Source organism: Ursus arctos, unplaced genomic scaffold, assembly GCF_023065955.2.
Source record: "Ursus arctos isolate Adak ecotype North America unplaced genomic scaffold, UrsArc2.0 scaffold_2, whole genome shotgun sequence".
NCBI classification, from domain to species: domain Eukaryota; kingdom Metazoa; phylum Chordata; class Mammalia; order Carnivora; family Ursidae; genus Ursus; species Ursus arctos.
In genome coordinates this window covers 18,579,154-18,604,939 of record NW_026622874.1, presented here as the reverse complement: position 1 = coordinate 18,604,939, position 25,786 = coordinate 18,579,154, and the positions used below count along the sequence as shown (strand labels likewise).

The 25,786-nt window shown below is 38.7% G+C and overlaps 1 protein-coding gene across 5 annotated transcripts in view; it reads right to left on the bottom strand.

Moving 5' to 3' along the window:
* Positions 1 to 25,786, bottom strand: part of RASAL2 (RAS protein activator like 2) — a 341,891-nt gene that overhangs the window by 149,010 nt on the left and 167,095 nt on the right. For all 5 annotated transcript variants that reach the window (XM_026509285.4, XM_026509283.4, XM_057315613.1 and 2 more), the window contains exon 3: positions 11,903 to 12,029. In XM_026509285.4, the coding sequence (XP_026365070.1) occupies positions 11,903 to 12,029 (127 nt within the window). The remainder of the gene's footprint in view (positions 1 to 11,902; positions 12,030 to 25,786) is intronic.

The window sequence follows — 25,786 nt, the reverse complement described above, 5'->3', positions numbered from 1 at the left end:
GTTAGCCTAATATCATTTTTTTATGCTCACCACTAATACTACTTGGAAAACTGTGAAATGAAACAAAATAAAATTACTTATAAGCAATTTTTCTTACAAACAGTCTCTGAATTTTCATTACCCAATGTTACAAGAAAACTTAAGAAAAAATAATCCTAACTAAGGTAAAAAATTACATTCTCAAACCTTCTCATATGAGGAAAGGGTCTCTACAGGAGATCTATATGGAACAAATTCTTCTGTATTTTACTATTGTGGTCTTTGGGTTTTGAATTTGTCCGAAGAAATATAAACAAAAATGATACATTAAATCACAGTCACAGTATTTATGATCCACAGAAAACTTATTCCCCAGCAGTATTTCAGTTAGGTCTTATTTAACAAAGAGGTAAAGAGAAGAAAATATCCTTTTTAATATTCCTGAAAAATCCAGTAGAGTTACTTTTATAGTCTATTACATTATAATCATCTAACATAAAAATGTCAAAGAGTTTCTAGTCTTCTTTAGTCAAAGTCAATTTCTCTTCTTTACTGCAGCTAAATAAAAACTAGCTGTCTTAATGGTCAACTTAACATCCTGCTACAAATTCATGATTGGAGAGTGAGATGAAACCCAGCTAATTTTAAAGCAGGATATTTTAGTAATGTGAAACTCACTGGTTGGCATCAATATAACGTACCTTTCCAGTTAGTTGTCTAAGATTTGAGTTCATTGTTTTCCCTGTGTTTGAAATTCAACATAAAGAACTGAAATGTCCCTTCAGGACAGGTAGGTTTCTTCTTTCCCTTTCTCTCTCTCTCTTCATCTTCATTCAAGTTACGAGTATTTCTGTCATTATTACTACTTAAGAATACTAACCCATTCCTTGGATTAAAAGTTAAAAGGTTAAAAAGGGTCAGATAATGACGAGTTTGTCTCCCTCCCATTCTAACCCACCAGGTCCCCAGCTTTCTCCTCAGAAGCAACCACTGCTAAAGGCTTCTTCTGTATAGTTCTAGAGTTAACACACACACACACACACACACACACACACACACACACACTCACATGGTTATATGCATCTGGCATTTTTTTACCAAAATCATCGTGTAATATATACACGTATTTCCGCACTTGCTCCCTGCCCCCAACTCCTTAACAATGTATCTACTATGGATCACTACACATGGAGCTACTTTCTTCTTGATCGGTGCGTGCATACTAGTCCATTCTGCAGAGTTAACATGATTCATTTAAATAAGCTACGGATGGATATTTTGGCTGGGTCTGCTCTTGTGTTACCATAAACAATGGTACAAATGGCCATGTGAGTAGATGTGCAGGACAAATTCTTGGAGGTCAGAATGCTTCTGGAGCAAAAAGGATGGTTATTCTTGCCAAAACGCATCCTGCAGAGGCCGCCCTCTACAGAAACAATTTGGCATTAGTGGACTACAATGCTTGTTTCCTCCTATCCTTCCAAAACAAACATTTTTGTATTTACTAATCTCATAGGAAGAAACCGGCAGCTCACTATAGTTCTAATTTGCTTTTGTTGACTATAAATGAGGTATAGCATCTTTTTCTTGTGTGTAAATGACATATTAATTTTCTTTCATAGAACTGTATGCCTTTCCCTGTTTTTTAAGTTTTTATGTTGATAAAACAACATATGCACATAATTTAGAGTTTATTAGTTTCACAAGACTTTTTGATATAAACGGCAATCCCCAGCCCTCCTCTTCTAAGAATACTGTTCTTTCCCCAGGAACAGCTACTTTTATCTCTCTTAGCCAATTCTTTTGGTAGTTACCATCAAATCTTAAATAATATGGTTGTACTGATATTTATAATTTTTCCCATTTTAGACATTATCTTTTGACTTTCCACTATGGAAGATGAGAATTTGATTCTTTCCTCCTGCATCACAATTCTAGAAGATGCACAGACACTTCCTCGTCTCTCATAGCCCCTATGTAGCGCCATAGTAACTTTGGTAAGGATAAGCAATACCGTGACCGCGTGTGCTATGTAGAGGGCAGCCACACAGTGAATCCTGTGTAGAATACAGCACCATGGTCAAGAGGAGAGATCCTGAAGGCAGACCGCCTGGGTTCAAATCCTATCTTTGCCATTTACTAGCTGCCTAGGTATTTAGACAAGTTACTTAACCTCGCTATGCCTCAGCTTCCTTACCTGTAAATCAGTACCTTGTGGATTTACAAGATTAAAAAATTAATATATACAAAGTGCCCAATATACAGAAGGTGCTATACAACCATTCTCTATGTCCGGAACTACATTTTTTTTCCCGTAGTTGTTGCCTAATTATTCATGTTTAAATTTCTGTGTGCTTGTTATCTGCTTCAATCCTAAATTCATTGTTTAAATTCGTTCCATTATATCAATTTTGTCTTCTTGGAAAAGTCTTCACTATAACCTTCTGACTGCTGTAATCTGAACTGATTGTCCTCATTTTACAGCTGGTACAGAGTTGTTTAACTCAGCTCTTCCTACAGTGTTTTCCTAAGGGGTCCCTTTGTCTTCTCCCCTGTGTTGGATCTCTTATCCTATATTCCACATCCTACTCACTCTCGGTGAAGAATATATTCCATTAGCTTTAGGAGAAATGATGTGTAGGAGGTAATTTTTTGTTTAAATCTTGCATGTCCGAAAATGTCTATTTTATTCTCATGTGTGAATAATGGCTTATAGTTAAACATAGAATTCTAAGTTGGAAGTTATTTTCCTTCAGAAGTTGGAGGACACTCCTCACTGTTTTCTAGCTTCTGATGTTGCTGATAGGAAGTCTCATGCTATTCTGATTTCTGTTCCTTAGAATATAATCTGTTTGTTCTTTCTTTGGAATTTTGTAAGACTGTCTCTATGTCAGGATGCCTGGGTGGCTCAGTTGGTTAAGCATCTGCCTTTGGCTCAGGTCATGATCCCAGGGTCCTGGGATCAAGTCCCATATTGGGCTCCCTGCTTAGGGGGAAGCCTGCTTCTCCCTCCGCCTGCCACTCCCCCTGCTTGTGCTCTATCTCTCTCTGACAAATAAATAAATTAAAACCTTTAATTAAAAAAAAAGAAAAGACTGTCTCTATGTCACCAAAGACAAATTAAGATTGAAATTTCCCAAAAATGTGTCTTGCCATAGGAAGCTCTTTCAATCTGGAAATGCCCATCTTTACTTACGGGAAATTTTCTTGAATTATTTTGCTAATGATTTCCTTTCCTTGTTTTTCTTTTTCTGGAACTCATTGTTTTGATGTTGGACTTCCTAGACTGGCAGTCTAATTATTTTATCTTTTTTTCCCTCTACTTTCTGGGATATTTCCTCATTTTCATCTTCCAATCCTTCTATTAAGTTTTATTTCTGTTACAATTTTTTTCAATACATGGCAGCTCTTTGGCTTTGTATCACATTCAGTTCTGGTCTCCTGTATGTAGTAGTTCATCTGTCTGATAGCGATGCTTTTTAAGTTTTCTATTCTCTGCCTGTCTCTTTTTCCTTTTGTTTGTTTTAGTTTTTCTCTGTCATGCTGGAGGCTTTTCTTCAGACGTCTACTAGCTTTGGGAATGTCCGTATCTCGAGATCTTTCCTCTTGGGCTGGTTAAATACCCCAAACAGTACTCTTCCAATCTCCTGCTTGAAGGGTAAAGACAAGTGAGGAAAGACAGGTGGAGGGGTCTCATCATTCTGTCTGCAGATGTTCACTTAATTTCCCTATATTTGACCGTGTTCCATGTTCTCAATTTTGCCTGGTATGCCCCAATCCAGACTCTTGGATTCCCGCCCCCTCCCCCGGGAATTAACCTGCAGTCTTATATGAGAATAGAGGCAGGGGTGGGAAGAGCCATGGTTCAGGGGAATGGGGAAGAGGAGACCTAGGCTTCTACTACCATTGTTCCTGATAACAGGAATTCCTGAGCTATTTAAAGATTCTATTGTAAAAATCAGGTTCGTTCTTAGCTTTCTTCATTGCCAGACTAAGATGTGGCTTTCTCAAGTCAGCTAGGTTATTTACCACATTCCATTTGCTCTTTAGCTCTCAATTTATTTTTGTTATTATTGTTGTTGTTATTATTTTGTCTGGTTGCTTACTTCCCTCTCATTCTCCTTATCCTTCAAGGACCATGTCTTTAAAAGAAAATCCCTTTACTAAATAGTTATAGTGGGGTTTCTGGAAGGAATACAATTAGATGCTTATGTTAAAACCACCTTTTTCTCCCTAGAAGTCCAAGAATCTAAAAACCATTCCTGAGTGCTTTATGCCACTCAGTCCTCTTTCCCACTCAATTCTCCAAACACCACTGTGGTGTGCTATGATTAATATTGCATTAGGACTAGTCTGAAGAGGCCCCTCAGCTGGGCATCACATGTTAGAGGACTGTACCCTAGTGCTCTTGGGCACAGATCCCCATAGAGCTTGAGGCTACAGGCTGGGCTGTACTGAGTTGCAAGTTTGTGGGGCTCCTCGTGATGTGGGACCAAATTTGAAAATTCTAGCCTGGAATTCCAGTTGTTACAAAATATATAGTCAAGTTTGAGGCACAGAACATATTTTATTTAAGTGCGTTTAAAAAAAAAGTTTGTTAGAGACTAACTTAAATATTAAGACACAGGATGCAGCTTTGTAATAAACCTCGCAAGCAGCTGGTCCACAGCGCAATGTTGACTTCCTGGCCTCCATGGTCTCTCCTTTCCCGGGTCTGGCTTTACAACAACCCTGACAACAGCCTATGCAAATGACCTACACAAATCATGAAAGGAATCCCTCCTTTAGCAACTTGACTGCCATCTGCTGGAAATTTTACGAAATAACTACAAAGCAATGACCGGCGCTCAGCCCTAGCCGTCAGGCAACTGCGGCCAGCGCTGCATTGGAACCACGTTCAGAAGAGAAACGAACGAAATCTGTGCTGCGCCGGGACCAGGATGGGGAGGAAGATAAAAGAACAAATCGGGAACCCAAACTTGCATTTCCAAGTTGGAAGGAACTGTGATCTGGCACCCTGACTTAAAACTGGGAACTGATTTCCTCAGAGAAAAAACTGTTCTGCTCATCGAAATCCAGCTCCTAAGAGTAAAACAAAAACTGGCTTTAGGAGGTTAGCTGGAGAACTTAAGAGCTCGTTTTTATTTTATTCGTACTAGTTTTGAGTTCTAAATAACTTCCAAAAGAAATTTAGGAATGTGTTCAAAAGTAACCGACATTTTGGAATTCAGTTGGCTAACGAACGCAAGCCGCTTCTTTCCAGGGGACAAACCTCATTAAACCAGGTTGGCAGGCAAGTGGGTTCTGTTCTAATGCTTGCTTTGAAAATGTTACACCTGGCGTGACAGGGCACAACCTGCGATGAGGTGAATTTGTCTGTTTGTTTACGCATGATTCCATCTGTGAGAAGCACCAGGTGGACGAAGACAACTGCAGCCGGCGGAAGCAAGCCACGTAGGGATACGCAAAACTGCTCGGACACACGTCCATACCTCAAACACCCACCAGCTACCTCACTTCACCGCACGTGCCGTAAGCCGCGCTCACCCACATATTGTGTCACAACGACGTTCTATTCAGTTTCCAAAAAATCCCTCTTTCCATCAGTTCACAGTCCACTTAGAAACTACTCTGACGCCTACGACCACAAGTAAATTTCCCAGATTTCTCTCAAGGTAAATTACTATATTTATGTAGTATTTGTGTATTTTCAACCATTTAACACGTGTTAAAATGTGCTACCACTTTTACTTAGTTCCTATCCTTTCTAATGTGTCCACTGACCAAGTTTTTTAGTATAGTACCTCTGATCCCTCTCTCCCCTAGGCCCTGTGCAATTCTGCATGTGTCGTGATTTTTAGAAATACATAGGTCACAATATAGAACTGACTGTACGTGGCTATTTTAATCTAGAGTCAAGCTCATTCTTCTAGAATATTATCATCAGTATTACCTGTGTATCTTACAGAATCTTACAGACTTCTAAGAATTAATATATACTGGTTCACGGTTTTTAAGAAAACTCAAAACCATGCAAACAAAAGCTTCCAGGGACATTATTCCAGGGTCTTCCATCTTAATTATCTATAATATTTTTGATAATTCTTGAGCTCACTTGACCTTTCCTCAAATAACATATGTATCAGTAAAATCTAGAAATTATAGAATACAAATAAAAAGGCTAGATATTATGTACCTATCTTAGCGTGAGCTTACTTACTAGATGTTGGTGATATAGTCTTAGTTTATTTATTAAGACATTTCAAAAAAAACCACCAAGGGCTGCCATTATCCACTGAGCTCTAACATTCCGAGCTAAAAATATCAGGCTACTGATTCTTTTTCTTAACTGTTTTGGTCATTTGAATATATATTACTCTAAAGTGTAAACTCTGCCTCTATTGGTTTTATATACATATATATAAATATGTATTATAAATTCACTATATGTCATAATATTATATATTATATACATATAATATATATGAAAGTTAAGTATTAGCCAATTTTTATTTGTATTAGCCAATTTATATTACCCTAAAGCACAAGATCTGTTGTATTGGTTTTATATAGAGAGATATTATATATTATACAATATTATATTATGTACATTTTATATATATGTTTAATATTAGCCAATCTAAATATTGAATACTATGCCATACACAGGAATTATTTATTGGCAATTTAATTCTATTACTGGAATAGTAGAAGGATATGTTTTTTATAATATTAAATCTTCATTATTTACATGCCCCCTTCTTTCAATATTATTATAACCACCCTATATATTTATAGAAGATTCTAGCACCTTGAAAATATCTCATAAATTATCTAGATACTCCTAATAATGTTTTGGGAATAAAAAGAGACTCATCATTGGTTTATACATAAAGGTAGAACTCAGGCTACTTTAATAGAGAAAGAAGGTCAGAGTTAAAGCTAAGTATCCTCTAATAATTTTGATTAAAAGAGTTAACTTCTATAATAATTTTATAAATGCCTTAGAGAGGATATTCTGCTTTAATATTAATTTTCTTCAAAGTTTCCTCAAAGTTTTTATCACTTAGGTTAATATACTTAGCAATTTGGTTCCTTTTTTGGTGATGGTATTTTAAAATTTTTGGCTTCTTTTACATAAACATAAAAATTGTGGACAGCTAACCTTGCCTCTGAAAGACTTGATATATTCTCCCCTAATGCTTGCTACTGTATTAAATTATAACTTTATGTATCTTTATCAAATGCTTCTCAGTTTTGAGGACTCCATGATAAGGAAGCATATTTACTTGTCACAGTAAAAATCCTGAGATTTTGTAGGTAAGACCATTGGGGAAACTTCAAGATTTTATCATAATATCCAGATGTCCGGCTTTAAATTTGCCAGTTCAATTCGAGCCTTCTGTCTGAGAACTAAGAAAGCATGGAGTCTTGGATATTTGGCATTTTCTAATTAAGCCAGCTTTTTCGTTATGTTTATGTTTACATTATGGTTATCATGTTTATGCCATTATCTGAAAACAAGTATTCTTGCTCATTTCAGGCTCTAACTTTGCTTTGTCCATCCGAGCATGAGAGCAGGTCAGAGAAAAGCTGTCAACAGAATGGACAGTTCCCAGCTCACCTGTGTGCTATCTAGCAGGCCGGCAGAGACAATGTGCGATAGTATATACAGTTTCTGCCATCAGTGTACACTTCACAAAAATGCTGCCCACTGCTCAGCTTTCTCTTTTCCCCTATTTCACAGTGTTCTTGGAAGGTATTTGATGGCTTTTCTTTTTTTATGATTTTACTTATTTATTTATTTATTTATTCATTCATTCATTGTAGGAAGAGAGAGCAAGAGTGTAAGCAGGGGGAGGGCCAGAGAGAGAGAGAGAATCTCAAGTAGATTCCCTGCTGGGTGTGGAGCCCAATGTGGGGATTGATCCCACAACCCTGAGATCATAACCTGAGCTGAAGGCAGATGCTTCACCAGCTAAGCCACCCAGGCCTTCTTTTTTTTTCCTTAAGCTGAATTCATTCAGGTTATACTTACATTGAAAATTAACCTTTACTAGTTCTAGTTCATGCGGTCAATTTATATACGTCCCAATATTGTTAGTATGCAAAGACCCTGATATCTGAAGAAGTAATTTCCTTTTGAAAATTCGGCAAATCATGCTTTGATGAATAAATCAAAATCTGGATATTGTCACCAGGGGTAACTAGTTTTTTTCTAGGTTTTCTAAATCTGGAGATGGGTGCTCTAGAGATGATGTTCATATGCCTTAAGAAAACATCTCATTTTCAGCTGAGAAGAATTTGGTGTATCAAAATCTGTGTCAAATGCCAGTGTATCTGTAACTTTCAGTATCTTGGGTAATATGTAAACTGCTGAATGCAAGAGTGTGAGAAGTACTGAGTGAGAAGTACATTGTGTGCTTAACCACTCCCCACTCTGCTGCCTCCTACCACATACACACTTCTTTTCCCTAAGTTTTTGACATTTATTAGGTTCTCATCAGTGTAAATTTGCTCATACTGAACAACGTGTGAGGCATGAATAGACGCCCTCCCATCTTTTTACATTTCAGTTTTTTAACCAGTTTGAAATCTCTGATGTACAGTTACACTGGCAGGCACTATAAAAGTTCTTCCCAGATCCTCTACAGTCACAGAACTCCTTTCTGTTATCAATTCTCTGAAGTAGAGTAAAAGGGGCATGTTTTTCATGAGCGGACATTTCTCCATAGATGACTGCCTCATACCTGAAATCAAAGTGTGTACTATGATTTTACATCTGCAAAAACGGATCAGTGTCTGGGGTTCCTCTACTGGATAAGAGCAAAGAGAATCCAGAGCTTGCAAAGTGTAAGAACCATGCAGGACGAGAAGGGCTGCTCCATACACGCTTGACCCAACTGTCTTATTTGGAAACAAGATTCTGGATTTTTGTTCTCTTGTCTTTGCCAGTGCTTCTTCGTCTTCCTGACCTCTACATGTCGTTCCAGGCCTTCGTCTTCTACCTATACGTGTTTCCCTGGTGATTTCATTTAACCTCATGGATTTGAATACCATCTATTTGCTAAAGGCCTACAACTGCTATCTCCAGTCTGTACCTCTCTCTTGATTTGCCACTTGAGTATCTAATAAGACCGTCAAACTCAGTATGTCCAAAATCGAGCTCCTGGTCAATCCCACTTTCAAATGTGCTTCTCCCAGTCTTTCCCACTTTAAAAAATCACAACCTCATTCCCCTAGCTGCTCTAACCAAAACTCTATACTCTTCTGTTTCTTACATCCCACATCCAATCCAACAAGCACATTCTGTTCGCTCTATCTTCAAGTCCAGAATCTGGCCACTTCTCAGGCCTTCCATTACTACCACTGTGGCCCAAGTTTAGCATCTCTTGTGTAGATTATTGCGGTAGCATCAGAACTGGTCTCTGAACTCTCATTCTTGCATCCCTACTCTTACTAGAGAGGCCAGTGGCTCCCCATCTCACACTCTAGAAGCCAAAGCCCTTATGATGACCTACGACACCATCATCCTTGTTCATTCCATGCCAGCCTCACTGGCACGTATGCTGTTCCTGTAATATCCCAAGCATATTCCTACATTATACTAGCTGTTCCTCGGGGGGAACACCTCACCCTCAAGTATCCACATGCTTCATAGTCATTATTTTATCAGATCTTTACTCAAATGCTACTTCACAACAGGCATTCCTTGGTCACCTTGGCTAAAATTTTACTTCTTTGACACTTCCTAACCCCATTCCCTACTTTATTTTTTTCTTTGTACTTATCACCATCCAGGGCAGCATATATTCCATTTAATTAATCTTGCTTATTGTCTGTCACTCCTCAATAGAATGTAAGCTCCACAAAGGGACAGATTTGTGTTTATTTTTTTCACTGTTATATCTTGAGTGCCCAGAATAGCATCTGGCACATAGCTGTCACTCAATAACTATTTGCTGCATAAATGAAAGGGTTTTTAAAAAACAAAAAATAAAAGCCACACAATGTAATATACCACAATAACAACACAAACTGTAATTAGTCATCAATAGTCTACCTTCCTAACTACATAAGAATCTTCCAAAGGCAGAAATCTTATCTTACATCCCTTTTCATTCTTAGGGATTGGGATAGATTCATATACAGCAACTACTCAATTAAATACTTGACAGAAAATTTTGCCTAAAGACAGATCCCTAGGAGACAAAAATAGAACAGAATAATTATCTAATTCACCATCGGACTGGCATGTAAGGAAGGATGGCTCTAGCCTTCTCCCCTCTGGTACTTATGAGCCATAGCTCCCAGTGCTAATTCAGGACATCCACTCCAAAAATGATCATGGACACCATGAGTCTGATGGCTACCACACTTGCAGTCAAGGACAGAGGTAGAAGGTTGGCTCTGGACTAGACAACTTGGCCGCTCATCTTAGTTCATCTTTGGGACCAGTACCTGGAATGGTGGAGATTTTTAAAGAATCACTACATAGTTCTCTCTTCTATAAAACTGTAATAATTCTTCAGACTGTGATTATACTTCCTCAAAAGTAAGGACTTTTGTGGGCTAAACCTCGAGCAGTCAAAGGTTCCTGGAGAAGTGGCAAAGAGAGTCATCAACATAACATTACAAATAATGACAGCAAAAGAGGTGAAAGAAGGTGACTGTGAGCCAGTCCAAGCCACATAGAACCTGTACGTGAAATATAAATAGGCTATAAAATGGTTACACCCAGACAGGTTTGCAATGTAATTTGGGCTCACACCTAAACTGGTTTGAACATATGCTAAAGAAGTACAGTGGAAATAAGATAGAGGAAATCTTGATTTCTCCAAGAATGACTCCTTGGAGAAAAGTGTTTGCTCACCTAATTTCTAGAAAAGCAACAATTGTTACAAAATAATAATAATAATAAATTATGGATTCAGATTCTCAAAGAATTCTGAGTTCCATTTAGAAAATGAAAAGAAATGAAGAAAAAGGCAAAACAACAATAAAAACCCAACAAAAAAACAAAAGAAACCCAAAACAAAAAAAACCAAACCCCAAAAAACCAAACCCTGATTTTCAAAAATACAACCAAAATCACAGAATGATCTATATTAAACAACATAGAGACAAGATATGATTCCATATTATCTACCTATCAAATGTCCATGACCTAATGTCTAGGTTCACTAAACAAATAATAATAAAACAATGCAAAGCACCAAAGCACTCCCTACTTTTCAAATTATTTTATTTTATTTAATCTTAATTATGTTTCTTTAAAATTACCTGACCTATCTAATAATCTAAATATCCACTGGCAAGCACACAAATCATCAAACAGAACACGCTTGGTAGAAAACAGGGAAAAAGTGTTCTGATTGATGTTAATCCCTTTGGTGTATAACAACTGAAGGGGTTTCTTTTTTTTCCCATTTCTCTCTTCTGTCACCCACTCCAACCATGAATATAACTTACGTGGGACATATAAAATTAGCTCAGCTAAATTAGCCTGATCCGACATTACATAAGGCAGCGTTAGTAGCAGTGTGAACAGGACACAAACCACTCAATACCAAGTTTCTACACAATACTGGCTCCCCAACAAATCTCAGTGCTTCAACAATATCACTTAATGCTCTTTCAAAATTTAAAGCCAAGGAATAAACTCAGAAACAACGCTTGTCCCAGGACTGTATAGCAAAGGCACTAGCACTCAGATAAATTTTATCTCTGTGAAATAACTTTGTTGCCACTTGGCTGTAAATAACAGAACTTTCTAATGACTACAAACTGTACATTAACATACTATATTTCAACATCCTTACTTAACAGGAAAAGCAGGATGTTTTGTGTTATTCTAACACTCAATAATGAGCCCATAAATTAACAGATAAAAGCTAGGAATTTTTTCCTTTTATTAGCTTACCCAGTTTGGTGGCGCCCTCTGGTGGGTACTCAGGAAACTGGCCCTCGGAAGGGACACTGACCGTTCTCCTTAGGCATCGCCCTTTGGTGGAATCTGTCTGCTGTTCCTGTCCTCCCTCCACAGAAATCTAGTGGAACCAAAAGGAAAAAGGAGATGAAACTTAATAGTGAACTTGCCATAACTACCTTCTGATTGAATAATATTTTTAGTTTATAAAGACAGGAGTTTGTATTCATTAGAGAAAAGCAGACGAAACGTAGAAATCAAGTATTTACAATGGTAAGATATTACCAACCTCTTGTCAGGAAGTTTTTCTTTAAAAAGAAACCTGAAAGATCAGGAAAGGCGAGTATGTAAATAAGCTTACTGAAGTATGTACAAGTCATATCCAGGTGTGTACCTGCTTTGGGAGCTCTGAAAACAAAACAAAACACCCACACAAATAAAAGATCCCTTTACATCAGAAACTAGTTCACAAGCTCCAATTCTGGCCAATGCTCAAGAAGGTAAGCAGAAATCAAAGCCAACCAGAAAGACTTAGCTCCAAAACTCAATTTAAAGAAGGTTTTGTTAGATAAAAGGAGTAAAATCACCCAAATTTTCTTCAATTTTACAATTAAGCACTTGAAGATAGTGAATAACACATAGTTCAGTGGAAACCTGTACAGATACTTATATAAAACGACATATTTTCTTCTGAAAGTGAGATTCGTTTTTAAAATCCTAAGAATTTTTTTGCTGGCATAATTTCAGGGACTTATCAAGTGTTTGTATGTATGGAATAAGAACTATGAATGGTGTAAAAGATCTCTAATGCCAATAACTATCTTAAAACTTACTCCCAGGTTATCATTGTAAAGTAATGGGATAACCCTAAGTTCCTTTTTTTTTTTTTTGTAATATGCTAAAAGATCAAATCATTTTAGTTTAGTGGTAGAAGGCAAAGACTTTTCACAAAGATATTTTACCAGTAACCTTTATTAGAATTAACAATAGCATTGGTAACATCTTAAATAGTTTGGCAAAATAGGTCAATAATTAAACATCTGGCTCCAATACTGAAATTTCAACAAATTTGAATAATAATGATTAACACTGAGTTCTTAATTTGCGCAAGGCTAGGGAATTTCCGTGTGCGACATTATGAGCAAGCCATTTTTATTACCATCCCCTTTTTACAGATGAAGAATAATTTATTTCTCCAAATGATTACAGTGGATACACAGGACGGACATCAACTAATCCAGCAAAATTGGGATAGATACAGACTTAACTGTATATGCCTCCTGCCTTGCCTCAGTAACACAACTACTATGACTGGGGTCACGGGGATGATAGCAAGGAAACTCTCTGTTACGGAGAATCTGAAGGGCAAATGTCTTCATAAAAACTGAAAGTTTGCACACTCTTTATAGGACCAAAAATTCCTGTAACTATGGTTACTGCTTGCACATTGAGAAACCCCAAGGTAGAATGAAGAAAGGTAAAATCCTAAAAAAACAAGGGAAGACCAAATAATAGCATCAAAAAAACATGAACTCTTCCAAAAGTACTCTGTAATATAAGATTTTATGAACAATACGCTAAATCATCCATTCCTTTCAGGATAGAAATTATATTATCTCTACTTAAATAAAGAGTAGTACCAAGAGGTTAGATAACTCCTGCGCAGTAAGAAAGGCAAAAACGTATTCTCTACCTGCCTTCAAAGTAGGATAGAATGGGAGTAAGTTTTGGGAAACAAATAGCTTGACTCTTTGAACAAACAGATAAACCTAAATAAACACACCATTTTTGCTATAGCTCTAAAAATGCCTATTATTTGACATAATGAAGGCCTAAGCCACACAGAAAAAAGATAGTGGTTATTTTTTATGTTTTAGGAAGGAATGACCCATTATGATCTTTTCTGTGGAAATTTATACTGACCATATCCAGAAAAAAAGAAAGAAATGGCTTCTATTATCATATACGTTGTCTCTAATATATCTAAGGAAGAGAAAAATAAAATGTATTAAACTTCTTATTTCGGCCTAAAATTTACTCACACAACTATTTTGAAAAGTTTTAATGTAGATTTTTTGTTTCCCATTCTTGAAACTTAAAATATGATAAAAAGTTGTATTCAAAGTATCACTCTTAAAGGTTAGGGCATTTAACCCCTGACTCAGGATATGAAGAAGAACAGTGTTGACTTTTACTCTAAACCTACATTTCTTAAGAATATTTTACTCTCAAAACACTACCAATCGATTCTTACCTAAAATATTTTTTTAAAACCTATTGATCTACTCTTCAAAAATTAGAGGGATCATATTCCAAGTATCTTCAAACGAAGTAAGCTGGAGTTCACAAATCTCAGAACACAGCCAGGGAATCCGTTTTGGAAAGTCAATATTAGAAAAGCAATTTTGTTCTTTCTGATTGCCCTAATTTAGTTTACTAGTTCACATTTGCTTGTTTATACTGAATAAAGCCCTTAAATATTACGTATCTTCCCGGTTTTAAAACATGAGAGGAATTTTTCTTTCTTTCTTTTTTTAACCTCTTTGCCTTTATACTGTGCTTCTGAATGCTCTTTTTCCTCAGGGGAGCGGGATGGGTCAAGTGCTTTAATTCATTCCACTTTAAAGATTTATTAGTTTATTTCAGAGAGAGAGAGAGAAAGAGTGTGGGTGGAGGGAAGGAGAGGGAGAGAAAATCTGAAGCCGACCCCACGCTGAGCATGGAGCCCAATGCAGAACTGGATCCCAAGATCGCGAGATCATGACCTGAGCCGAAACCAAGAGTTGGATGCTTAAGCGACTGAACCACCCAGGCACCCCTTAGTTCATTCCATTTTAGATGAGGAAAGAACATAGTAAGGGGTAAATGGCTTCTCAGGGATCTAAGATATGTTAATAACAAAGTCAAACTGAATCTCTGACTCCTAGTCCTCTTTGTTAGTTCCAAACCATCCGTGACAATGAAGAGCAATACGGCACAAATAAATCGGGTTACTTAGAAAACATTATATATATAACGTATCCTTATACGTTGGCTGCAAAAATCCCCTTTCATTCTGTTTAGAATTACATAGGAATTAATTTTGATTTCAGTCTGAGTACACAGATAGTCAAGTACAGGAAACCAAGATCACAGTACAAGCAAAAGAAAGCAGTCCTGGGGCACCTTCCTGGCTCAGTTGGTAGGTAGAAAGTGCGACTCAGGGTTGTGAGTTCAATCCCCATGTTGGGTGTAGAGCCTACTTAGAAAAGAAAGCAGTTCCTTAAGAATGCTTAAACAATGTTCGGGTCTCCTATATCCTTAGAAGGACTTTTTAATCCTTTTAAAGAAAAAAAATACTTCCTCACCTTTCTTATCTCCTTAAGTAGTGGCTCTCAAAGCAAGGGGGCATCCAGGCCCAACATCAGCATCACCTGGGAATTTGTTAGAAATACTCATCCTCACACGCCCTACCCCCAACCTACTGAATCAGAAACTCTGCGGGTGCAGCTCAGAAACCCATGTTTTCACATGCCTGCAGTTGACTCGTATGCTTACTAGGGCTGAGACTTGCTTCCCTAAGGTGTTCTTTCCTTCCTAACCTGGCTAAGCTTCTCAAAGCGTCATCCCTAATAGAGGTTCTCAACCTTGGCTGCAAATTATAATCACCTAAGGGAGCTTTAAAAAACACTGACGGCTAGACCACTCCTAGACATTCTGAGTTCAGGGGCTGGAGTGCAGCCTGGGTATTGAAATTTTTAAAACTTTCCAGGTCACTTTAATGTGCAAGCAAAGCTGAGAACCACTATCTATTCTCAGTCTCTCCAGCTCTAATTATTCGTTTATTAATCCTTAACCACCAGTACTAAGTGCTGTGGAGGTATACATGTGGAGACATAAATAAAATCACTTAGCTTTACTAAATCTCAACTTCCGCATTTCTGAGGCATGATCTTTCTGGTCTCTCAAGTTGGATGCCTGGGGTGGTAAGGCTTTAAAGTGGTCTCTCACTGGCAGAGTCACGTCAAACACTAGTATCTCCATTTTGTTCTCAACACTTCAGTCACTCCCTGGAAAACCTAGGTACTCTTGCCCTGAGCATGTGTAGTCCAGCCTTTGGCCAAAGATTTTCCGGTATCCTTTCCAGCAGATTCTGGCACCTTCGCCTGTAGAAGTCTGCTCTCTGCCTCCTCAGTTCAGTGGGACTACTGCACTGTGCTGGGACTTCAGACAGAGGAGCACAGCTGGGAAATGGTAACAGCAGACAGCCAAGGCAATGGAGATGACCACTGTCTTTGGCTGTGTATTGTCTAATGCCTGAAAACATTATATATAAATATATATAATCTCTAGTTTTATGAATTTGTTTGTTTTGTTTGTTTGTTTGTTTACAGTGGGAGGGCTAGTCTTGTACCAGTTAGTCCATCATGGCTGGTGCCAAAACCTCTTATTATCTCTTATCCAAACTACTAACACGGTCTCTTCATTGGTGATATTTTGCTCCTTAAATCTATCCTGTACGCTGTCATCAGAGTATTTCCAAAATGCAAATTTGATCATGTCATTGTGAGGCTTAAAACCCTTCAATCGTTCTCCTTCACCTCCAGCAGTGGTTTTCCAAGGCGTGACGGTATGTTTGTGTGTGGAAGTATGTGATGACAGGGAGGTATCTCTCTGCTTCAACCAGAGCATAATTCTGAGTTTATCTGCTATATAGGGCTTCTGCCTAAGTTTTTCCACAAAGAAAAGGTTCTGCTAAAAGAATGTTTTAAAATTATTACCTTGGGGCACCTGGGTGGCTCAGTCATTAAGCACCTGCCTTCCGCTCAGGTCATGATCCCAGGGTTCTGGGATCAAGCCCTGCATCAGGCTCCCTGCTCAATGGGAAGCCTGTTTCTCCCTCTCTCACTCCCCCTGCTTGTGTTCCCTCTCTCGCTGGCTCTCTCTCTTAAATAAATAAATAAATAAATAAAACATAACTACTATCTTATAGAGTAAGTGCAAACTCCCTAATACAGTATACCAGGTTTTCCACAATCTGGCCACACTGAGTGTCCAGCTTCATTCAGATTTTACATTCTAGGAATACCAAATTGCTTGCATTTCCCTAATATATTCCCTATTTTGCAGTTCAGTGTTTTGCTTAGTTGGTTCTCTCAACCTGAAATATCTTTCCTCACTTTCTTTTCTTATCTATACCTGCCAAGCAAACTCTTATTCCTCTCAACACTTAGGACAGGCATCATCTCTTCCAGAAATCCTCCCCTTCCACTAATCCCCTAAGGGAAGGTTAAGGTACACCTCCTTGAGGTTCCTCCAACAACAGATCTTACTCTGTCACTACACTTATTACACTGAATTATAATTACTCATTTGCACAACTAATTCCACGTAAGTCAACAGCTTGTACCTTACTAGTCAATCCCCAAACCTTTAAATAGCTCCAAATCCACAAATGAATGAATGAAAATTTGATAGCTGGAGATGGGGGCCATGTTAGGCAAAGGAAAAAACATAACATCAGCCAAGAAGTTCTAAACATATGACTTTTGTTTTGTTTTGGAACAGGGGGTAGGCCAATTTAGCTAGAGCCTCTAGAAGTGTGGTAGAACATAGAATACCAAAACATATGATTGCATTGAGAGGGTTTTAATACCAGGTCATACATAATTCAGAAAGCACTGGAAGATGATTCCAGTTTTTAGATCAGAGGAATGGTCGTCTCTTCATTGGTCTGTCTCTCCTATCTCTCCGTTTTCCAAGACATTCTACAGATTAATAGTCATAACACACATTTTTGATCAAATCTCTTCCTTTCTTAAGCTTCCCTTAGTAATGTCCCATTGCCAACAGCATCTTTTTTTTTTATTTGAAGATTTTATTTATTTTTTTGACACAGAGACAGCCAGTGAGAGAGACAGCCAGTGAGAGAAAGACAAACAGGAGGAGTGGGAGAGGAAGAAGCAGGCTCCCAGCAGAGAAGCCTGATGTGGGGCTTGATCCCAGAACGCTGGGGTCACGCCCTGAGCTGAAGACAGACGGTTAACGACTGAGCCACCCATGTGCCCCTGCCAACAGCATCTTAATGACACAGATTACAGTCCTTTAGAATAAATGAATTTCTTTTATTCTACCAAGTTTACTTGTGCTATTTATCAAATGCCATTTAAAAATTATTTGTCTTATTTCCACAACTAAGTTTGGTATGGAGGATAGAGAGGGAAGGAACTGTGTCTTGTTCTTTGTAACTCCTAACTACTGAACGCACATACAGGGGCACATTGTGTATCTGCTGAATAATCTGAAAGTGGTTCTGAAGGAAATATGCCATGGGTAGTTTACCCCAGGAGAAATAATAGTTGATTTTTGGCTGTTTGCACAAACCTAAATGCTATTTTCATCAATATATCTGAGCATAAGTACTGCTTTCCAAAAGAAAAAAAAAATCTAAGATATTTTTAAATTGCATTATTACTACCTTGCTGCTTATACGCTACCATCCAGCTTTCAAAATTCCAACTACAGAAAGTAGAGTCTGAATGGAGAAAAATGGAGCCATGTTTATCCTTCCTAATGGCTTATTATTGCCAAAAGAAAGAAACTCACAAATTCAGCTTTCTTTTTGTATTTTTATGCTGGCTGTACCCAGAAGGGGTTCATGATTGTCCTCTCTGCCATTTCCCTTCACTCCTTAATCTCTCATTTACTTGGTCTTATCTCTTGCAAGCAAAATGGAATTCAAATGGCCTCCTACACCCTCTTTGAACTGGGTGGGTGCCAAGCCAGCTGGGGCCTTTGCTGGCATCCGGGCAGGGAAGTATATTTCATAACACATAAGCAATGTCTATTTGGCACAATTTGCATGAAGCAATTTACTGAACCAATGAGTCATTTCTCAAGGTGATACTCCTGGCAGACTTCTCCTTCAGCGTTCTGCCCAGACCTACCCTTCTGTTATATTCTCAAATTGGTAAGTGGTGTATTTAACACTCTTCCCATGTATGTCCCCCAAGCAGACTTGTTCCCATTTCTGACAGGAAACACGCAGAGTTAAGAGAGAGCACTAAAAGATCCCACACACTGAATACATGAGTGATACTAGACTAATATAATCCTCCCACATTCCAGCAGTGCCTGGCTAAGGCTCCAGTTTAAATCCTTACAGAACCTCTTAATTATCTTTCGAACACAGCAATAAACACCCTGGTGATTAGCTGATTAAGGTTTAAAACAGCATTTTTAGGTGATTTTACCAGGAAATTCCTTAAACTCGTTTCAATTAATTCTAAATTTTCAATGCAAAATTCCAAGGGTAAGTGTTATACTCTTCATGATAATGTAGGTGAAAGGTAGAAGAGTGACAGCATACTCTGGTCCTTCCACAAAAAAAGTGGGTTTCTAATCTTTTCCTGTAATGAAATTAACAATATAATAATTTTATCTTTTAAGTAGCAGGTACAGCAATGGCTTTACATTTTCTTATCAGAGAGACTTAATCCAGTTTGTCCAACTTAGTGGCAGAACATACCTGTCTCAGGGCATTAAACTGCCTCTGTATCTGCTTTGTACCCTCATTATCCCTTCATCTTCCCTCACCAGGTCTACTGCAATAATCTTAACTCATGTACTTCCTTCCAATCCCTTTCACTTAATTTTCCACATGATCAACAGAGTTACTTTTCTAAGAAGCAAATCTGATGATGTTATTGCCCTGTTAAATACCTTTCCATGGTCTAAATCATTTGCAGAATAACATCCAAATTCTTTAGCATGGCCTTAAGGGCACGTTATTATTTGGTTCTTGCCAGCTATTGGCTATTTTTTTTTCCCTCTTGCAAACTTTATTCTAAGAATTCTGAACATTTTGCAGTTTGCCAAAGAGATATGTTTCTTGACTTTGTATCCTTATACATACTTGGAATATCCTTCCCTACTTTTCCTCCCGCTGAGCTTCTATTTGTCCCTAAAGACATGGCTCAATCATAAATTTCTCTGTAAAATCTTTCTTGGCGTTCTTCTTTTCACATCACAACCCACCCAGGCAATATGTCAGTTAGTCTTTCCCTTATGGTTATAATTTTTTTTAAAAAATTTTATTGAGGTGAAATTCACTTAACCTAAAATTAACCATTTTAAAATGAATAATTCAGAGACATTTAGTACATTTACAATGTTGTACAGCCATCACCTCTGTCGAGTTCCAAATGATTATAGCTTTTAATTTACCTCAGTGTCGCCAAACAGACCACATCTTTGCAACCATAATGCTGTACACAAAAGACGCTCAATAAATCAACAAACATGAATCAAATATTTAACAATGGAAAGGAATCTTATGGATTATTTTTCTCCTTTTTTAATATCTAGTTTTAGAAAAAATATGGAATTAAGCCTCATGTTCTGGGATGACTCATAGCCTAAAAGGAAAAGAGAAAAGAAAGGTTCATCTCCTCTCAAATTTATATTAAGGAAATGGATATTCTGAATCAAAGTTTATAATTTGCCTTTTAAAAAATCTATTGGACAAATATTTATTGAGAATTTACTTAGATATCAGGAACTGTTCTAAGCACTGAGGAATACAGGATTGAACAAAACAGACAAAATCCCTGCCCAAAAGCTTACATCCTCGTAGGGGAAGGGATACAAAAAACATAAGAAACTAATTATAAGGCATTTCGGAAGGTGGTAAATGCTGTCGGGGGTGGGGGGAATCAGAGCCAAGTAATTCGATCAAAGTTTTAGATGGAGATATAAGGAGGGCTTGCAATTTTAAATAGGCTGGTCAGGGTGGGCCACACTGAGCAGGTGAGCAGGTGTAAGCAAACAGTTGAAGAAGGTGAGAAAGTGAGTCATGCAAATATTTGAGGGAAAAGGCAGGGCTAAGGCCTTGAGGCAGAAACATGCTGATGTGCTTAAGAATCCTAACAATGGGGGCACCTGGGTGGCTCAGTCGTTAAGCATCTGCCTTGGGCTCAGGTCATGATCCCAGGGTTCTGGGATCAAGCCCTGCATCGGGCTCCCTGCTCAGTGGGAAGCCTGCTTCTCCCTCTCCTACTCCCCCTGCTTCTGTTCCCTCTCTTGCTGCCTCTCTCTCTGTCAAATAAATAAAATCTTAAAAAAAAAAAAAAGAGAGAGAGAGAGAGAGAGAGAGAGAGAGAGAGAAGAAAGGAAAAGAATCCTAACAATGCCAGAATGGCTGGGACAGAGTGAGCTGCGGAAGTTTCTGGCCTTCCAAACTTCCAAGAATGGAGTTATCATTGATGGAGATAGGGATGGCCTCTGGCAGTTTTGGGAGGAAAAATCAGGGGTCCAGTGTGAGGCATGTTGGATATGACTATTATTTCTCCGAGTAGGGGTAGTATGATGGGCAGATGGATATGTGGTCTAGAGAAGAGAGAGGCACAGGCCTGTTAAACTCTGTAAACAAACTAGGAATCATAGCACTAGAGGGTATTGAAAGTCATGACTGGATGAGATTCGAAAGAAATGAGACCCAAGGACTGAACTCTGCAGCACTCCCCTGTTAAGATTTAAAGAGAAGAGAAATCTGCAAAGACGAGTCAGAAGGAAGGATGACTCCAGAGAGGCAGGAGGAAAACTAAGAGTGCATGAGGTCATAGAAGCCAAGAGAAGAAAGTGGTTCTAGAAGGAAGGAGCAATCAACTGTATTAAACGCCGCTGATAGATTAAGTAGGATGAGACTGGAGAACTGACCCCTGGACTTAGTGAGGTGTAGGTCACCAGTGAGTGTAACAAGAACAACTCTGACAGAGTGCTGTAGGGATCTGATGGAGCAGGTTTAAGAGAGAATGAGAGGAGAGGAATTAGAGACAATGGGTTTAAAAGTTTTCAAGAATTTTTACTATTAAGGGACACAGAGAAAGAGGTGGCAATTGGAGGTGGGAATGAGATTAATCCACACTTATTTCTTCATTTAAGATGGGAAAAATAATAGCACGTTGATGGGGAATGATCCAGTAGAGAGCAAACAATTAAAGACATAAAAGAAGCAGGGGAGAATTGCTGGGGATCCATCCCTGAATAGGTGAGAAGTAATGGAATGCACACACGTGGAGGGGCTGACCACTGGACTGTACACAGGTCAACCACAGTTAAAAGAGACAAATCAGGGTCTAGGGAAATGCTTGCTGGTGGATGGGTAGACATGGTATATGGTAATGAAGTATGCAGAAGTCTTCTTCTGGGTGCTTGAATTTTCTCCGTGAAACATGCTGCAAAGTAATCAGCTGTAAGAAGGTAATAGAGAAAGGATTAGAATACAGGAGATGTGAAAAAAAAGTCATTTTATAATTTTTTAAAAGATTTATTTATTTGAGAGAGAGAGAGCACACCTACAGAGGGAGGAGAAGGAGAGGGAGAAGCAGACTCCCCGCTGAGCAGAAAGCCCGATACGGGGCCCAATCCCAGGATCCCGAGATCATGACTTGAGCCAAAAGCAGACACTTAACTAACTGAGCCACCCAGGGGCGCCCCAAAAAAGTCATTTTAGAAATAATTTGGATTGTGCTGTTCAAAGTGTGGTCCAAGGTCTTGTGCTGTTCTGCAAACTGTTACTGGTCTGCAATAAATAATTTAACAATGCAGAATTGAAAAGAAGTATGCCTCATGTGATCAATGGGTTTGTTTCATAGTACAGCACACTTTCCATGAACATATACAATTTTCATAATTTTATTTCTTCTTTTCCTATGTTTTGGTTATTCTGTGTTTACCTGTTGAATTATTTCATTTTGGTTAAATACAATTAAGAATTGGGACTTGTGTATTTTCATCTTTTTAAAGTTTCTATTTTCTTAACTATTCATTTTATTGCATTATGTTCACAGTCGGGTGGAGAAAACACCGGTCCTTTACCACAAGTAGACTGAGAAGCACTAGTTCAGGAGAGCTGGACAATAATTACGCTAGGAAAATGTTTTGTGATTGTCAAGCAGCATTAGGGGCTCACATGAGGTTTGCCGCCATTGGTTTAAAGACCGTCAGCGTGATGGATCTTCTGTAGACACATGACGCTGCATAGAAGCGGGGCGGGACAGACGAGGGGCAGGATTTGAGCTATCACGTTGCCAAGTGAGCATGCTAATGCATGAGAAGGGCAAGGAAATAGTATGCAAGGGAGCCATCAGAATGGCTGACCATGGAATTCAGGCCGGATGAAGAGGGAAGAGAGCATATCAGAGGCCTAAGGGGCAGAAAACGTTATATCATCAACGGTCCCTGGGTCTCAAAAGGACTGAAGGATTGCTGGAATAAGGGATGAGCCAGAAAGGCAGAAGGTGATGAGGAGAGTGTAAAATGTGTGCAACTGAGAATATGAAGAAGTTGTAGTGACGAGGCTGGGTAGAGGAAAAGATTCTTGGAGGAGAGGTCAACGACCTCAGTGTGTTGGAAGAAGCATCTCTGCAGATTTTGGAATCATCACAAAGTACTGTTGAAGCTCATGATAATGAGCCAGGAGCTCAAATCAACAAAAAATGAGAAGGAATGACTGGGGGTTGGAAAATAACTCTAAGAGGGGATGCAGGATTTGGACTTCTTAGGGAAAACGAGGGAGGGCAGAAGGCAGTCATGAAAGAGGAAGAACAGCTACTACAGGCGGCGTGGTATGAGGGCTGTGGGAGAAAGACACCCATCACCTGACAGGACCTCACAGAAGATGGTGTTCTCAGGGAAAACACAGGTTCTTGAAACCAAGAGGTTAAGGGATGCCTACAAAGAACAGCTGGAAGAAACAGCTGGTTTTGCTGATGATGGGCTGTGAGTTGTGGAGGGTACAGTGATAGGGTCTGAAGAGGTGGTAAAAGATGAGCAGAAGGCAGGGACAGAAAAGAGGATTTACACAGCCATATACAGAGTGTGGCCGATGAGGGGTTCCCCATTTGTCCAGGGCTACTCAGGATGACTGGCATAAAAAGAAATAAAGTATGAAAGATATCGTTTTAGAAAGTTATTCCTCGTGGACAGTTATTTTATGAGACAAAGGGGGGGGCCCAGGCCTGGAATACTCAATTGATCTAATCAGTGGTTTTCCTCTTGGTTCTAGACAAGGCATGTTTCTTGACCTTATGCTCTCTATCTTGACACTATTTAATTTCTTACAGTACTAAACTGAATAAAAGGTAGGTAAGGGCAGAAAAATAGCAAATGATCTATTCCTATCTCTCCTTATTAACAGCTCTAATAAATGACTGCTGACAAATGTTAAAATGAACATTTTCAATTATCTGTTTATTCCAATTGGATAACTAGAATTCTTCTATACTAATATTCACTCGACCAATTTTTATTATGTATTAACTTAATATAAACACAGTAACATGTACTAGACTATCCGAGAAAAGGCTGACCTTTATTATATTATTCTAATAAAATAAAACTTAATAATATTAAAATACTGAAAAGGGTCATGGTAGGGAGATGGCATCAAAAGTAAGGCAGAGTTTCCAATGACTGAACAAAAGGAATAAGCATGACAGAAAGCACCGAGCTGGCCTCACGAGTAAGAACTGCCTGGTAAAATAAGCTAAACTTCTTTTCTTGTTATCACCTTGGCTTTACTACATTAAAGACTGCTGAGGAAGAGAAGGGATGGAAAAGAAAAGGGACAGAGAGAGAGGAGAAGAAAAAAGGGAGATAGGGAGCCACAGCTGAGAGCTGAGAAATGGATTTGTTGTTCACTGCTCCCCCTGAACTCACTTCTCAGAAGGGTGACTTACTAAACTGATATTCTACCTACAGCTTTTTAGGTTATTTACCTCTATTTTTGGCAAGTTATCTTTGTCCTTTGTTGAGCCAGATCTTTTCTTCTCCTTCCCTCCCATCAATCCCTCTTCGTTGTCAAGGTCATACTCATTCATTTTTTTATGTTGTGGAGGTAGGGTGTAAAACGGGGTTATGGACCTACCAAATCAGAATAATATCAACTCTGATAAATCACCAATAAGCAAATGAGTTATTTGGGTGTGGAAGGACTTGTACACTGTCACAGTTTGAGTAAAATAGCTAATAGTGTATGATAAGTTCAAGGGGTTTTTTTCATTTAGAAGGACAGAAAGTTTACCTGGAACTTGATGCCTGTGCTAATTACATTCTGTCCGCCTCTCCAGATGTACTCTCTGCCTTTTTCTCTCTTGCTGTGTGTTTCAGAAAGCAAACCTCACAAAACACGTTAAGAGCAATCTTTTTTCCCCCTCTGGCTTCAAGTTAGGTTTGGCTAGTAGGTAACAACTGGCAAGAAATCAGAAGGCAGGAAGAGAGCTGGAGCATTGCTGCTTCTTTGCTTCCTCCCTGCTGGCCATCTTTGCTTGGGTAGAAGCTGCACTCATTTGCGTAGCGCCATAGCAACTGTCACACAGCCGTCTTGTGCACCCCTTTCTCTGGTTTCCAGAAGCACGGCTCCCTTCCTTGGCCCTCAAAGTCCAGGGTGATAACAAGCTTTCTGCTATTACTAGTTCATGGAGCTTCACACTCTTTGGTGGGTCCCTTATGCTACCCATGTCTCTGTCAATAATCCCTTCATTAACCCTCTTTCAATTAATCCCTGAGAGCTCCATTTATTACAGTAGCTACACTGACATCACGTCCGATAGCCCTTTTGAGCAATTTCTGAGGCCAGGTCTACACCATCCAATCTGTTCTCATTCCAAATTACTCAACTCAATATCTATTTCACTGATCCTCAGTGAAAATCCAATCCTACCTTGTTGAACTTGCTCCTTCATGACAATTGGATATCATTACAATGCGAGCAACCCTTTAGACTTAGAGGCATACCTCAGAGACATTTCAGGCTCAGTTCCAGACCACTGCAACAAAGCGAGTCAAACGGACTTTTTGGTTTCCCAGGGCATATAAAAGTTATGTTTACATTATACT